The sequence below is a fragment of the Pantherophis guttatus genome, chromosome 2 (assembly GCF_059756535.1).
Source record: "Pantherophis guttatus breed Tessera chromosome 2, ASM5975653v1, whole genome shotgun sequence".
Classification (NCBI taxonomy): Eukaryota; Metazoa; Chordata; class Lepidosauria; order Squamata; family Colubridae; genus Pantherophis; species Pantherophis guttatus.
In genome coordinates, this window is record NC_142064.1 from 27,514,438 (window position 1) to 27,532,500 (window position 18,063).

Sequence of the window (18,063 nt, forward strand, 5' to 3'; positions counted from 1 at the left end):
CCCACTTAAATATCACTCATTAATTGAACTACAATATGTTTATTTTAAATTTTGTTATTGTAACAAATGAGTAACTAACAATAATTATCAGATTCTTATATTGCATTGATGTATATGCAAAGAAAAAGTTCCTATTTAACCAAAAGCAAGAATCATAACATATATTACAATTTCAGAAAAACTCTAAACCAAGTAAACTATCTTACTGTTGAATCTGTAAATATCTGTTAATTTCTTTGCAGGCCTATCAACACAATCACAAAAGATTGTGAAATTTTGTGAGTTATTTTCAGAATCAATTTCTGGTTATTTGCTTTGATTAGGTTTTAAAGATAATTTTTTTAAAAAAAATTCTATGCTAGACAAAAAAAATTAAAAGCATTTCAACAGAATCTGTCATGTTTACTGCAGTATTAAGCTTTTTTATATTATTGAGATTGTCTCTCTATTAAATAGAAATAAAGATATAATGTTATTCAGATGTTTTAATTATGATAATTATTGAGAGCTAGATATTATGAAGGAATAATTGGACTTGATTCATTTGAAACTAATTTTTTTTTTTTAATTTGATTTATATGCCGCCCTTCTCCGGAGACTCAGGGCGGTTTACAATGCATTAAGCAATAGCCTTCATACTTTTGTATATTTATACAAAGTCAGCTTATTGCCCCCACAAACTGGGTTTGTATTTGTGACAGTTTGTTTTACTAAACATACTCAATTCAACTTCCTTTTATAGTTACTGGTTCTGTGAAATCCTCATATCTGCGCTCTGATACAGGTAGTCCTAGACTTACAATAGTTCATTTAGTGACCAAAGTTACAATGATACTGAAAAAAGTGACATGACTATTTTTCACACTTACATCTGTTGCAGTATTTCAAAGGTCATGTGATCAAAATTGAGATGCTTGGCAATTAACTCATATTTATGATTGTTGCACTGTCCTGGGGTCATGTAATCCCCTTTTGCAATCTTCTGACAAGCAAAGTGAGGAAGCCAAATTCATTTAACAATCATATTACTAACTTTACAACTGCAGTTATTCACTTAACTGTAGCAAGAAAAGTCGTAAAATGGGACAAAATTCATTTAACAAATGTCTCACTTAGCAACAGAAATTTTGGGCTCGATTATGCTCGTAATGTCTACTTGTATTGAACTGATTACTTGGAACTTTTAAAGGCAATAATCAAGCAATTGCAAAAGAACGAAACCCAAAAGATAACCAACCAAACAGATCTGAGTGATTTTTTTTTACAGGTGCTGGGAATATTGATTGAGAGCAGTCCAGAGTTGGTTATAAGATTGGTGGTTGTATAAATGCTTTTTAAAAAGATTCTTTACATCAATCTTGTAGATTTTTTTCCCTACTTTCTCCTCAGGAAATATCTGATCTACAGTACCCTTAACAAGGCTGCTGGTTGGCTATCTGTAGTGTGAGTGGAAAAATAAGTTTCACTGTCCTTATTGCGATGAAGGAAACCTTAATAGAAAATTTTGATTTTGTTCATCAGATTTGATATTCATCTTCCTCCAGTAATGTTGTAGGCATATCTGATGCCATTTTATCTCCTGGAAATCCTTAGAAAACCAAAGGGCTCTTTGGGTTCCACATGTAGAAGGAGTCCTCATATCTGAGGCCTCAGACAACCAGCATATCAGAACCTCAGGAATAAGCCTAAATTCCCTCAGAAACCAACAGGATCTCTCGGCTCCCAGGGTGAAGCAATTTAATAGTCCCCAACTTCCTGTGGTGAAAAGCAGCTACAGAGAACTGTAAGGCTAACAGAGAATGATTGGATCATGACTAACATGGCTAACAGAATGAGTGGCTCATGATTGGTTCAGGACTAAATACAACATTCCCTAACAATACAAGTAAAAACAAACTTAAGCTCTGATATAACATATTGCAAGTAATTTCTTGAAGTTATTCTTACAATTTTCCAGTATTAATAGAACAGAAGGCTGTCTGTCATTATTTTATTGAACAAATGACATATTTGGCAGCTTGCACATTTTTTTACATTTATAAGCATGTATCTGCAAATAAATAAATAGGCATTTTTTATACATTGCAGATCAGGAGATGTGCCTTCTCTGTCACAGACTTTTTTCCTATTTTTCCTGAGCTAGTATATGTATAGAAGCTTAAATAAACTGGGTAACAATAGGCATTCTTTTTTTGTGCCCCTATTTATATGAAGACTCTCCAATCAGGGTCTTGAACCTACTTGTTGTAATTATAGAAATGAATTAATATTCAAATCTGTAACAAATTGCATGCTTTAACAAAACTGGCGATTTTAAGATGTGTCATTTTCAACTCCCAGAATTCCCCAGTCAGTCAGATACATAATCAGGTCTTCACAGCCTTCCAAAAGGCCAATGGGTTTAGGTCATACTAGTTTCTGAGAGGAGAATATTCCAGAGCGTAGGGTCTATGGCAGAGAAGGCATATCTCCTGATCTGCAATGTCCAACATTCATTGGCTGATGGGACCTGAAACATGCCCAACCTGCCAAACCAAATTGGATGGATAGAAATGACTGGGAGAAGATGGTTCCTTAAGTAACCCAGTTCCAAGCCATGAAAAGTTTTAAATGTGATAACCAGCATCTTGAATTGCATCTGGATGCACACTGGCAGTCAGTGCAGTTCATGTGGCAGTGGTGTTAGATTTGTCGAATATCTGACCCCATTTTACTACTTGTGCAGCTACATTCTGCCCCAGCAGATACCTTCAAGGGCAGACCCATGTAGAATGTGTTGCAGTAATCCAGAGGAGAGGTCACAAAGGCATGAGTGACTGTGTGTACTGTATACAACTATGTGTACTCTACCCAGTAACTATGTATATATGTTTACTGCAATGCTCTCTACATGGGGCTCCCCTTGAGGAGCACTCGGAAGCTCCAGCTGGTCCAGAATGCGGCCGCACGGGTAATTATGGGGGCGACATGGCGCTCCCATGTGACACCTTGCCTGCGCGAGCTGCACTGGCTTCCAGTGGTCTTCCGGGTGCGCTTCAAGGTATTGGTTCTCACCTTTAAAGCGCTCCATGGCTTAGGGCCCGGTTATTTGCGAGACCACCTTCTGCCACCGATAACCTCCCACCGGCCAACTCGGTCCCACAGAGAGGGCCTCCTTAGGGTGCCGTCGGTCAAGCAATGCTGACTGACGACCCCCAGGGGGAGAGCCTTCTCTGTGGGGGCACCCGCCCTCTGGAATGAGCTACCCCCAGGAATACGACTAATCCCGGACCTCCGGACCTTCCGTCGAGCTTTGAAGACCTTCCTATTTCAGCAAGCTGGGCTGGCTTAAAATTTTAATGGGTTATTTTAAGGGTAATGGGTTTTAATATTTTGGGAAGCCAATTCGATTTAATTCTGTTTTTAAATTATTTAAAATTTTGTATTGTATGTATTTTAATTTTGGCTGTGCACCGCCCTGAGTCCTTCGGGAGAAGGGCGGTATATAAGTTTAAATAATAATAAAATAAATAAATAAATAATAAATAAACTCATTTCGGCTCAAATATTGGTGTAATATACTGTTGTGTTAAGGCCTATTTGCAGTATCCAGAGCTCTCTGCCATCTTGCTGTCAAATACTAGTAGCATGATTTGCCAACAAAATTATGCAGCAAATTAACATCTTATAAATTTTATAAGAGTTCCAAAGAAAATGAGGTTTGGGAGGGGATTTTTTTTTATTCTGACATCACCTAAAGGGAAAATGCAAATGTACTTTTGGTTCACAGATGCTTGTAATTTAAGAGTGTAACTCGGTTGAGTACAATATAATTGGATAGTTGGATATACCATCTACAACAGTTTTTTCATGTTGTCTATATTGGATTTTAGTTTATTAGCGTTTCTTCAAGCTTTAATTGAGATCATCTGGATTTAATGAGAGATACTTGGGTATAATCAGCTATTGATGACACTTCAGTCCAAATCTCATCATATCCTCACCCAGGAGTTTCTGGCTGGTGTAAAACCAATAGGAAAGACATGTTGGAACATTGCAAATCCTTGAAAAGTTTTTTTTTTAACCTTTCTTACCCTTGTAAATTCTCAATCAATTTGATCCAAGTTGGTATATTTTTAAGTGAAAATTTGAGGTTTACTCTAAGAAACAAGACCAAATTAAATGTCATGTTAAAAAGAAAAACCACACTATTTTTAATGGATTATTTTTAATGGAATTCTCAAAATACTAGATATTAGATGACAAAATAGAGTGACATTTTAAAGAGCTAGTAGCCATATCATTGCTAAAGCAAAGCTGTGTGAAATGCTAATATTATATAACTATACACCATTGTGTCCTCTCTTAACAGAATAATTGTGTTAATTCTTTTCTGCCCTGACTACCTGCTGGGTATGGAAATCATATTATTTGGGGCTTGTTATTGTGTCTGTCCACAACAGTTTGTATTATAGTATGGGAATCTATAGAAAAAGAGAATGTCTTAACAGATGAGGCTTCAAAAACATATAAGTCCTGCAATAATACCTAAAACTAAAACATCAACATTTGCAGACTTTTAAAAGAACATCCAAAGAACTCAATCTTGATATTTCAGATTTTCTGATCCTTCCATGTTGTGTAATTATTGGTGCATCATTGAACTGTATTATACTGTTCTTGTTTAGGTGTTCTTAATTTTCTTGAACTCTCTGAGAACTTGTTTCACCATGTGGATATATGTTGTCTTTTGTGCCTAGATAATAATTGCAACTAGCTATTTTTTTTATTAGATCATTTAAATATTTTTGAGATATCAGTGGTCAAGGTTCGTTGTATTCCAAAATTGCTAAATTTGTAGGATACTGCCCATTAATAAAATTAATGGTTTAAGTTATATTAGAATAGACAAGAAATAAATGTATCACTTTCAATATTTTAAGTATAATCACATGTGTGATTATACTTAAATGTGTGATTTACCACTTTGTGGTAAAGCAACTGCCGACTATCAGCTTACAAAAGCAAAATGAAGAGTAAACCCCTGCATGAGTTTTCACATTGCTTGCATAAGCCTGAAAGGTGGGTTTGTTTTCTTGTTTGTTTTAAAAATATGCTGTCTCCCATTTAATTGCTTGCAACCTCCCACAAGATGCTATATGACAATTCTAGATTTAAGAAAGATTAGACCTGCACAGCACCAATAATAGATTCAAAGGACAAAATTTTGTGCAGTGCAGAGATCTGCATTCATTATTAGAGCACATATTCAAAATTAAATGTTTGAAGAATACCTGATAGGAACATCTTAAAGCAATAGCAATCATTTCCTTTTAACTTTTAACAGCATTTAATGTAGCAAATAATACTAATTGTGATCCAGACTGGTGGCAATAGTACATAATCCTTTACAGCTAAAAATTTATGTTAGAAAATATGGCATTTATCATAATTGTATAATCTAGTTTTTCACAGTTTTTTCTTTGTATTGACTACTGTCCAGTGTAGTCTGTCTACAAAATTGCCAGGCATAGCAATAATTATTATTTTGATGATGTGCCATCAAGTTATTGTTGACTCTTAGCAACTACAGCTGCCAAAAAAAAAAGCCAATGCAGTCCTAGGCTGTATCAACAAAGCTTTAGTGTCAAGACACCAAGAAATGAAAGTATTTCTTTACACTGCATGGGTGAGACCACACTTGGAATACTGCATCCAGTTGTGGTCACCACCATACAAAAAGGATGTTGAGACCCTGGAAAGTACGTAGAGAAGAGCAACAAAGATGATAAAAAGACTGGATGACGAACGATTGAGAGATCTAGATATGTCTATCAAAGAGAAGAATCAGGGGGTACATAGCTGTCTTTCAGTACTTGAGAGGAGGCCACAAAGAAGAAAGGATTTATTTATTCTCTAGGGCAGGGGTCTCCAACCTTGGCAGCTTTAAGACTTGTGGAGTTCCTCAGTCAGCAAAGCTGGAAGTTCTGGAAGCAGAATTCTGGGAGTTGAAGTCCACAAGTCTTAAAGCTGCCAAGGTTGGAGACCCCTGCTCTAGGACACCAGAGGGCAAGCCAAGAAGTAATGGGCAGAAGCTTGTAATAGAGAGACACAAGGTAGAAGTAAGGAAAAATTTCACCTTTAACAGTAAGAGCAATTAATCAATGGAATAGCTTGCCATCACTGCAGATTTTCAAAAATAGACTGGACAACTATTTGACTGGGATGGTATAAGACTCCTGCCCTGAGCAGGGTATTGGATTAGAAGACCTCCAAAGTCTCTTCCATCCCTAAGATTCTATGAAATTTATTAGTGGAATTTATTGCGCTTGTGGATAAATGCACAAAGAGTGAATTAATGTGAAGAAGGAATTAGTCTATATCCAAATGCTTCAGAGGATACATGTTCTAAGAGTATTTTTATAGTTTAGTTATAGTGCCAGTGGAGGGAGGAGTACCGGGCAGAGATGCTAAAGCATCTGTTTGCACCTGTTTTGTTTATGTGAATTAACTCACAACTGAACAGTGTTGTATTGGAAGGAACATACTTCGGTCACTTCTCCTCACAGAAAGCCTGTTTTTATAACTTTTCTTCGCTTCTTTTTGTAGGAGAAATTGCATGTCTGCCTGAATTCAATATCTTTTCAAATTTATTTATTAAATTTATACAGCCATCAATCTCACCGAAAGTGACTCTGTGTGGTGCAAAAAACAACAAATAAAAATAACAAAATAAAAATCCATGTTCATAAATATAAAAACAAAATCCAAACCCTAGGAGAGGGAGGATAAAAATGGGCGCCTGAACAATGGAGCCATCTGAGTAAGTCTGCTTGCTGGGAGCTCCAAGCCTGACTACATAGTTCAGTCTTGAGGGCCTGTAGTTTCCTCTGCTTTTAGCCAGCAGATCTATAGTTATATTTAAATGCAACAGGACCATCCTAGCTGGAAATGATGGAGATCTATCAAAGGTAGGAGAAGGCTGCAATGTAACGGGAAAAGCAACTAAACGAATGTAACCCGATTTTTCACATTAGTATTTTTGAAGGTCAACAGATAAAATTTGTTATACGACTTTGTTTAATGTTCACTTTGTTCAGGTGCCCATTTTAGCAAAGCAAACTTTGCTGAGACCTTTGTGGTCTCAGTTTTATATTTGCATCTTTGGGCTACCTTTTGTCTAAAAAATATGGGAGGTTGTTGGTCTTTAATCCCCCTTCTTTTTAATCCAAGGATCTATTATGGAGTTGAAGTAGGCTAGGGAACCGGAAGTAATTATGAAGGCCACTGGCATTTTTTCAGTTTAATAAAAGCAGAGACTAATTATTCAGTTTTTATTTAACTGAAATGCAGCCAAAAAGGAGGCTCCTGCAGAGCAGCTGCACTTCTTCAGTGTTATCCCAATTTACCACAGACACAACTGTCACAAACAGTACTTTTAAACTTGATACATAGCCATGGAAGGAAGGAGCCTTTTGTCTTGAGTGCATGCAGAACTTCTTTATACAAATCAACTGGCAGATGATGGACAATGATGAAAATTTGATTCTTTGAAGTCATAATGGTCATTGAAATGTGTGAAATTCTGGCATTGAAAAGAGGGCAGCTAGCAAGTTTCAGAATCTTGGGTGGCTGCTGGGAGCTTGCTGGGAGGTTTTCTGCATTTTGACATCAACTTCCCGTCACTTGTTGCCAGCTTCCTTTATTTAGAGAGGAGGAAAATGTTAAACAGCTACTTGCTCACATGGATGCTATACAGTCTCTTTGGGATTGTGCAGATGGAAATTTTGGATGTATTTCTGTCTCTTGAAACACAAACTGCTGACACTTAAATATCCATAAATAACTGGGGGCAGAATCAAGATTTTATTCTGACTTATTCCTTACTTCTACCGTGTTACTTAATACTTCACCTTGTGAACTTGTGTGCCATAATAAGTTGGCCAAAGTGATTTGAGAACTAAAGCAAGATCATAGTAATGGACATTATTCCACTGTTGTTGTTGTTTTGAGTCAGTAATTCCATTGGTTCCCCCTTCCTTTGGGGAAGTACATGGTATAAAGATTTGAACTCTATATACTAGTTTCTTAAATCACCAAGAGTTCTATTACAGGATATTTAACTCTTTAAAAACGAAAACAAATAGGAATATTTAATATTTCTCCTTTAGATCACTACATCTGAGAATAAGCTTCAAAATAGAAAGAATTATGGGCCATACTAATTCATTTTATATATAGTTTTCCAGTTGATCTTTTCCCATTTCTTCATTAAACATCTTGAAATATACATATACATCAAGTGTGTATCAAAGAACTCCCACACATTCTGTGTTGCCAATAATTAAAGGAGAGTGAACTTGAAATCATGAAGCTAAGGAAATTTTTAAACAACTTCTCCCAACCATAGTGTTGCAGCCATTTGGTTCACTGGTACTTTCACTAAGGTCTTGAATTTGGAACAAAGTACTTGGTGACACAGTGGAGAATTGAATTTAGTTTTTTTTCCTCCCAACATCTAAAATATTTTAAATGGCATCTAGAAGCAGGAGATTTAACCCCTTTAAATGTAACTAAAAAGACCATTTCTTTGGTCAGCAGCTAAAAGTTGTGTGGATGAAATAACTATAATAGATTGTAATACATTTTCCAAATGCAACTTGGAGTAGGAAGATGTTATTCCTGGGGTTTAAGAATGAACTAAGTGAATATTTTATTTTTTAGTCAGATCTATTTTTCCTTAAATCAAAAGAGGTTTATGTTCAAAATGTCAGTTTCTAGCATGGTGGATTTGATTTAAATCGAGTTGATTTAAATCACAATTTGATTTAATCACAATGATTTAAATCACTAGTAAAAAGGCTTGATTTAAATCAACTCGATTTAAGTCATAATTTTTAAAGAGCAACTGTCATCTCTGCTACTCCTTTGACCCACTGTTGACTCACCGATAGTCCCAGCGTTGCAGAATATACAGCCTCATGCTACATTACTAAGCTCCATTTCATGCTGAATAAACTAAATTATTTATGTATCTTAAATAGAAAACTATCTTACGATATTTACCCCAAAAGTTGTTTATTAAAATAAATTCAATAAAAATCAAAAAAATCCGATTTAAATTAAAAAAATCTGATTTTTTTTATTTTTTTAAAAAAATCATTGATTTTTATCCACCCTGGTTTCTAGTATGAGTCATAGCTCCTACAATTTTTTTTTTTTTTATCCATTCAACATGCTTCTCGGTATTCAAGATCAATAAAAATTTCTAATGGAAGAAAATATGATTATTAGTGATTTGTCAAAAAAATACAAGAGCATGATTGGTATTTATTTAAAAGTTAAGTTTATTTATTATGTTAAATGATGAAATTTATTCCAGCAGGCTAGTGTTCAGATGTCTGGCTTTTGGTCGTGAAATGCTCCTGAGTGACACACATTACGGTAGTTAAGCAGATTAGTCCCTCCAGCCTTGCAAAACAGGTCTTTATGTTCTTTTTTTCCCATGGAAGAAATGGTGGCTCACATTTGTTTTTTTTTCTGTTAAATTGCAGCTTCTAATGTATACCTCTTCATGGTTGCTATTTGGTAAAGCACAATCTATAGGCCTAAGTATCTTAACATTGTGATCCACTGTATTTAAACGTGCATCTATTGTGCAAGTTGATTTAGTGGAGTGAAAACTGAGATTGAAAAATAATTTGCAAATGCTAGGAATTTTTATAAGGCATGTATCTTGCTATACTTCTGTATCCAGTGTTTTCTTTGTAAGTGTCCTGGGTGAAGGCCTGTGGAAAATGTGTCCTGGTGATATCTGAGAAAACCAGAAAAGGTTTCATTTAAAAAAAAATGAATATAGGGAATGATTGCCTTCCCTTATTGTGTCTACTTTTAGTCAAAATGGTCTTAATTTCTCATAGCCTCCATTGGAGACAAATGCAGGGAAATTGTGGATTGAACCCGTTCTTACCCAAGTACCACATGGGTAAACAGCCTAATACATTCCTTGTTTATTTCAAGTAGGGATCTAATTTCCTTTAATGGGATATTCTCATTGAATTATACTTTTCATGTATTCGACATGAGATGTGATTACTTATAAAATATTCTCTTTCTGGTTCAGGAAGAAAATTCAGAAAGATGTAAAATGAAGTTGCAATATTTTCTCCTTGATGGCTTAATTTCAGATGCACGCTTATCCAAATATATCTCTGGGGTCAATAAAGATCTGGAAATTTTGCAGGAGTAGCTTTTGAAGACTGGTAAACACATTTGGGATCTGGAATCATACCATGGGAACTCTTAACAAACTGCCACGAGGAGGCTTATACATGTGCAAAATCATTGTCACTGGCCATTCACAAAAATCTCATTAACCAGATGGCAAATGGGAGAAGCTGCTCCTAGCCCCATCTTGCAGCTGCCTTCTCCACCCAACTTCCTTTTTCTTCTTTTCGTTGTTTTAAGATGCACATGGCAGCTAAAAAAATGCACTGGGCTGTAGCCACACATTATTTCCAAGAACACCTTTATGGCTATTGCATTCAAAGCATATTTTATGTATCTTACGGTTTGCAAAGTAGTTTCTAAAGATTCTAGTTTGTATAGAATGGCAGGATATTACGTGCATTAAAACTGGGCTTTGACTGTAGCATTGACTATGCTTGTGGCCAAAATATGCTGAAACTGATGGAAGGAAGGAAGGGAGGGAGGGAGGGAGGGAGGAAGGAAGGAAGGAAGGAAGGAAGGAAGGAAGGAAGGAAGGAAGGAAGGAAGGAAGGAAGGAAGGCTGAATGCAAAAGAATTCAAAGACATAAATTGTTGTGGTTTGGTCATATAGACAGAACATATGAGGACTGAATCATAAAACAAATACCTGGAAGCAGAGTGAACAAGTCAAGAGAATGGAAAGAATCAAGAAAATTATAGTTGGATGGAACTGATGAATCTTACAAAAAAAGTAGTAAATTTAAAAGATCAAAAAGCAACATATGAAGTGATATATGGACATGGTCATTGTCACTCATGCTTTAATCACTTCCCAGTTGAAAGTGGTGATTGGAATGGAGTTGATGAGGTCCTTCAAAAAAAGGGCATGAGAAGTTTAAAAAGCAGCATATGGAGCGGTACGACGGCATTCTGGAACAATGGAAAAAAAATGTAGGGAAATACATGAATGGTGTTGGTGTAAACTAAATTTAGCTAATTTTCTTTTTCTCCTCTCATGTTTAGGGTTTTTTTTCTTTACAATTTCTTAATACTTTTCTACACTTTGCATAACATAGTTTATTTCAAGAGTAAATAGTATGAAGGTTAGGTACTTCTATTTTTGTTAATTTTTGTCATTTTTCCTTAATGTATATGTCTGCATGTTTTGTGGCATCCCTTTTAGAATCAGTAAAAACTACTTTTTTGTCAGTTACATATTTATGCAGGGGCACACAAATCCTAACTTTAAGAATTTATCTGTGTGAATGTGAATAAATTGCCAGTTAGTTTTTATAAACAGACAAGCTGCAACAGTTAAACCTCGCCTTATTTTTACCATAGGTGAAACAAATTGTGTGAAGTAGTACAATTGATTGCCTAATCAAACAACCTTTGCAATACTTTTTTTTAAAGCAATAAAATAAATGCCTGTCTGTCGGAAGAGAGTGTAGTTTTGTATGTTGCAACTTTTTGACTAAATAATTGGTGTGTCTTCATATTTTGACTAGTCTGGAATTTAATATAAACACTATTTGGACTCAAAGAAAACATTTATGATTAAATTGTTAAAATATTTTGACAGTTTGCTTTAGGTAGTCTGAGCTCAGCTTTTATGCGTTGTTGTAATTTCCTGTGGGTTTTTTCCCCCTTTAGTTCTAAATGCAAGACAAACATTTCACACTTGGCAGTTGTGGCTGATCTCTCTGAGTTGATTTTATAAAGTGAAACAAAAAGGGGAGGAGGGAGTGGAAGACATGTTTCCCCTTTTCCAGGAATGATCTGCTGAGAGCAGCTTTTAAAGTCTTTGACAGCAGATACACTGAGGTTGGTAGCTGGAGGCTTATTTTTTAAAAATCCCAGTGTGCTATTTAAATTTGTTTGCCTCCTTAAATTTAAGTCATGTCATCACTGGTTTGGATTACCTCTGTCTGCCAAGAGTTGGACTTGCATCAGATCAGCCTTTGTTTTGGAGACAGGCAGAAGAAAGAGGTCCAAGCCATTCCCATTGGCATTGTGCAGGCAAAAATCTAAAGTAGGTGGTAGTTTTGAATTACCCTGCTAGGTTAATGTGGTCGTTTTGGGAGGAAGCATTTGATAATCTGAGCTTTTGTCAACAGATGTTAGAAGATTGGGATTCAAATTATAGAGAATACCTTTTGTAACACCAAGGGCTGGCTTCAAAACTATGCAAAAATATCTAGCTTATTGAGCTTTAATCATATCACTCCAATTCCATTAATGCGGTATATTACTGGCTAAAACCAGAAACAGTTGTGTTGGCCTATAAGAACTAAAACTAACTTCCAAACGTTAGTCGATACTTGTAATCCGATCAGCAAAATTGCACAAAAATGTGCATGCTTTTTTTGCTTTCCAGAATTCTTCATTCAACTGGGTAGTACCAAAAGCTGTAGATTCAAAACATAAGTCAAGTATGGTGTAGAACTTGGAGGCGAAATATAGAATTTGGAGTCATCACAATTGTAACTGAACAGTCACAGCAAGGTAGTCACTGGACAAGGACTACATGAAATGGTATTGCAAAACTGCTTAGTCATGGCACTGAGATAAATGCATGGTGTTAAGCTGCAGTAAGACTTCTGGGGTGCCCAATAGAGCTACATGTTTTAGCCTAAACACTACAGAAGAAATATTTACAGCAATGCATTGCAATGGTACCGCAGCACCCGTGAGGTTTAAATGTTAATGATCTTCTATTCAGCAAAAAATTGTAATTCCAGAAAGATTATGTAAGATGCATAAAAGACTCTTGAATATTCGTTGAATATGAGTGATGAATAGATTTGGAAACTCCATGTTTCATTCCTCTCAATGAAAATTAACTTTCCTCAAAGTATAGGTCATTGGCATTTTTAAAAATGCACTTGTTTTATCTCTTTTTTCTTGTTTTCATAGGACATTACCCCTCTAACTGGTGTTCCAGAGGAGCATATTAAAACAAGAAAAGCTTATATTTTTGTTCCAGCCCGTAATGCCATGCAAGCTGGTGTTAATAATACGAAAAAATGGAAAATGGAGTTTGATACAAGGGAGCGCTGGGAAAACCCATTGATGGGCTGGGCATCTTCGTAAGTATAAAATAGTTAGCATTTTCATTCTTTCATCAACTAATACAGACATTTATTAAGCACGGTTAGATTTTAAAAGTGCTAATAAAATTATTGTTTTTGCCAGGGATGTTATTTTTTATTTGGGAATTTTTTATTAACTTCTAAGTGTGAAATTGGAGCTATTCTCACACTCTAGAAAGGGAGTCATCTGGTGGTCGAATGTACAAATGACCATGTGGAGTTGCATTAAGTAGGCCATGAAAATTCCAAAAGTCAGACAAGATTGAATTGTTGTTATTGGCTCAATTACATAAGAATCAGTTTTGTCCAGTGATGAAGGCATCCAGTTAGAAGCCAGGAGACTGTAAGTTCTAGTCCCGCTTCAGGCATGAAAGCCAGCTGGGTAACTTTGGGCTAGTCACTCTGTCTCAGCCCATGACATCAGGCTCAAGCCACAACCTGGTGGGTCAATTTCTGTCCAATCAATTGATCAATACTCAGTTGATTTGAAAAAAGCAGACCCTGCACCTATGAGAAAATGCTTCAGAAAGTGGGGGGAAAGCTAGGATAATTTTTTTCTGATAAAGAAATGTGAGGCCAAAGCAGAGAGTTGTTTTTATGTACTGTAGCCAATGGATCTTAGCCCAGAATCTGGGCAATTCACAACAATTAAATAAATTACAATAAAAGGTATAATTTACTAATTACAGATAAAACACTGATTATGTGGTAATTTGCAGGATCTGATTTGTTCCCTTTGCATGTGACTAAGCAATGTCTGTGAAATAATCACTATATCCCAACTAATTTTTGGTTTATCTGTAGATTGAATAAACATGATAAACCCCCTCATCTTATCAATTCAATCAGATAGAGAATGCATTCCAGTGAAAGCATTGCTAAAAGTTGCAAACAGACGTGACAAGCCGATACGTATCTGTAGGGATGCTTCCAGTTTAGGTAATACTTGATCTAGGTTCTTAAAGTAATTGCCCGGGTTCCTTAACTCTCTTATTTTTAGAATTAATATGCCTCTTCTTTGGGGACTATGCCACTTTAGATACTGGCTGAAGCAATTATTTGGGAACGTTTTTGGTTTACCTTATTTTACTATATTAGATAGGTTTGTGTCTTCCTTAAGAAAAAAATATCAATCTTGATTTCTCTTAGTGCAGCAGCATGGGATTTTGGACTTCAGTAAAAAAAATAAGAGTTTCCCGCTTGTATTATAACTGCCCAGATTCTTAGCTCAAAACTCACTGACTTCAGTGTGAGAGTGGATGCATTTTTGTTGTATAATACCATGTGATAGTATCTCCATAGTGCTTTAATAATTCGTTAAATTTTATATAAAAAGGCTCAGTGAAAGAAGCCATTCGGTTTACAATCTGTCTTTATCTGTCACCTACCTCCTTGCTTTCTAAAGTCAGAAAGTTAGTTCTCCATCTCTGAAGAAAGTACTGCAGATTTTATGAAGATTTAGTTGCAGATCAAAAGGACTTTTTGCAACCAAGCAATTGCACACAGCCTTTAATGACCTTGAGACACATTTTACATAATTTCAAAGTTGTTGTAACAGATTTATTCTCATAAATTCTGAGAATTCATCATGCTTCCCTTGGTAGTACTAGAAGTTCTATTTTAGTGATTGTGGTGGTGTTATTCATGAAAGAGATATTCTGAAAAATTAAGTAAGCACATGTTTAACATTTCAGGCCGGACTGTGGGTTTGGATGTTTGGCTTACTCAGAAAATGGAAGGCTAAGAATTCTTGCCCCTTTTGTGGTTCAGCCTCCTTCTTAGAAATCAAAAATCAGAATGCACACAGAAAAACTAGTTTATTTTTGTTTGTTTTTTCTGGTGTAATAAATTACATTTCTAACCCACCATCAAATGTTGTGAAACTTCAGAATTAGAAGCAGGCAGCTAGCAATTTGTCTCAATTCTTGGATAGAGAATATGATTTAAATTTAAATAGATAAAAGAATGCATGCAAGGTTGTGTGGTTGTTCTAGCCAGATCTGTTCTTTAAAAATCTGTGGGATTTCCAGCCAGGCCTGAGGCACACTTGTATTATACCCACAAGCTTCCATTCTATTCTATACCATCTGTTGTTTTTCTTTAGCAACTCTGAAACTACTAGGTGTGATCATCTAGGGATTTGGAGTTAAATGTGATCAGCATACGATGACACTTTTCCCTTGCCTTATGAGTCAGGTGAGGCCATGGAGCTGCTGAACCAGTGTCTGGTTTTGACAATGGGCTAGGTGGTAGCAAATAAACAGAAGCTGAACTCTAACAAGATGAAAGTGCTATGAGCTAACGGTCGTTGTATTTGTGGAGTTGAAAATCCTTCTGTTCTGGACAGGATTGTCCTCAAGGTCCAAGTAAGGCATCATTAGTACTGTTATTATAGACTCACTTTTTGCCCAGTTTTGTTATCTCTTAATGGTCTAAATACTGTGATGTTTAAGAACTACCAATCAGCATTACTGCAATATATTGTGAAGCTTCAAAGAGTACAGAATATGGTTGTTAGAATTTTACTGGTGAATTTTATCACTCAGTTTCAGAACAGAGGGTTTGCCCTTTGATTTCCCAACTCCGTTCAGAGTGCTCATTAAAGCCCTACGTGGCTTCTTAACTATTGTATCTGTCCATTAAGAATCTCTGTTGAAACTGTCCATGGAGATTTTCAATGATCCAGATCATGGTTGCCCCAAAAGTGCTTTTTCAAAAGTCAACTGGACTTTCTTGGAGTTTTTTCCTTGAAAACGTTTCACTTCTCATCCAAGAAGCTTCTTCAGATCTTGAACCTTTAGTCCAGTTGTCTTTTGAAGAAGCTTTGCGACTGTTGAAACTTTGTGTGCCTTTTCTCTCAGCAATACAAAGATAATCTATAGGAAGAGGATTTCCTTTCGACCAGAGCCCAATCATTGTGCCATTTTGGCACTAGGAAAAAAAAAACAGATAGATCTTAATAGTTTTTCTGAAGTCATAATGCAACTTTTAGATTGGTGTCCATAATGTTTTATTATTTACAGAGCGGATCCTCTGTCCAATATCCAACTAACGTTTTCTACAAAAGAAGATGCTATTGCATTTGCTGAAAAAAATGGTATGTACAGCAGCAAACAGTGCAGTTGATGAGTGCATGCTTATTGAATGAGAGAGGGAGTTTGAGCTACTAGCAGAAAGAAATGACAGTGGCATGGGACTGAAATTTCATCTTGGCAGATGTGTTCTGTTGAGTGGGTAGTAGTACTAGTGTAAATAGTGATTTACAACAGGAACTGCTATAGAACATTCAAATAGTAATATCTTATATTGCTTGAAATTGAAGTTTGGATTAACACTCAATATTGTTAATAATAAAAAATATTGAACCTCGTCAATAGTAAAAATTATTCAGTTGTCCCTTCCTAGACTCTCATTTTCTCAGCCATTCTCACTCTGGTTGGCATAGAGTGATTGGTGTCTTACTTTGCAAATACCCCAGGCAGATTTTTCACTTGTGTATAATTTACTCTGGAATATTGATATCAAAAGGGTGGTTCAGCGGTTAAAGATGCTGATCTTGTCAGCTGGAAAGCTGACAGACCGGGTTCGAACTTGAGAGCTATGTGACGGGGTGAGCTCCCAGTACCATTTCAATGGGAGGCAACAGCGTTCTGTGCCCCCTTGGTGTATAGTCATGCTGTCCACAGGACAATGGAAATGGACAACACTAAGAAATGGAGATGAGCACCGCCCTCCAGAGTCAGACACAACTGGAAAAGGGAAATATTTACTTTTATTGATACCAAGCTCCGGTGCTGTGTTTCATGGGGGTTTTGTACCCAAAATTGTCTTACCTACATTATGACACAATTTTACCAAGATAGACAAGATGGATGTGTCATAGTGCTAATATTGAGAAACACATTTCTTAAAATCCAAAATGTCTTTGGAGGGAGGATCTTTAGCATCTCTAACGAGGACATGGTCATGTGGGGGGGAGGGAAGGGAAGCTGGTGGTGGTTGGATCCATCTGTACTAAATGGTCCTGCAGATAGCCATTTTTGGCTTTAGAAATTAAAACCAGCACCAAGAAACAGATTCCCAATAAGTAATTTGATCTAAGTATCAAATTACAAGTATTTGTAATTAATATTGTTGCTTTTAGTGATAAGATCAGCTATTGGATCAAAATCTAAACTAGGGGTCATCTGCCTCCATTTTGCAGGACCAAAAATGTTGATTTAGCAATTTTTTTTTTACTAAAACATATTGAATATGTTACGCCTGACATCTTAAATAGACTGAGAATTTTTAGGGAGTAGTTCTTATAAGCATTCATATCCCATAAATGTTGGTGTTAAACTAAATCTCTACATTTTACTTTATCTCATTTCCTACAAATATTTGACAAGAAAATCAGTTTGCTAAAGTGAGAACTAAGAACATTGGCCTAATTCCAGTGAATGCGAGTGAGAGATATTTTACCATCTGCCTGTGCCAGGGCATCTTTATCTAGGTTTACAAGTCTCACTTATTCCATGATTAGGCCCCATGAGTGCAGAGATTCTCAGGCAGATCAAATGATGCCAAACCCTGTGATTCTTTATGTGCTTGTTTCTAACACTCTGCAAACATGCAGTTATTAAATTCAGTTTCATTCCTGAACTAGAGTCAAAAGTTGAAATTATCCCTAGGAGCCTAACCCAGGTTTGCCTTCTTGTTTAATATATATTTACTTCAGAATAAATTCTTTTTAAATTGTCCCTAATAACGCATAATGTTGACAGTAATATAGGCCAAAAGA

The 18,063-nt window shown here is 36.0% G+C and overlaps 1 protein-coding gene across 1 annotated transcript in view; it reads left to right on the plus strand.

Moving 5' to 3' along the window:
- NDUFS4 (NADH:ubiquinone oxidoreductase subunit S4) overlaps nt 1-18,063 on the plus strand; it is a 41,362-nt gene that overhangs the window by 21,920 nt on the left and 1,379 nt on the right. Inside the window, exons 3-4 of the mRNA XM_034440863.3 lie at nt 13,105-13,277; nt 16,304-16,377. Coding sequence (XP_034296754.2) covers nt 13,105-13,277; nt 16,304-16,377 — 247 coding nt within the window. The remainder of the gene's footprint in view (nt 1-13,104; nt 13,278-16,303; nt 16,378-18,063) is intronic.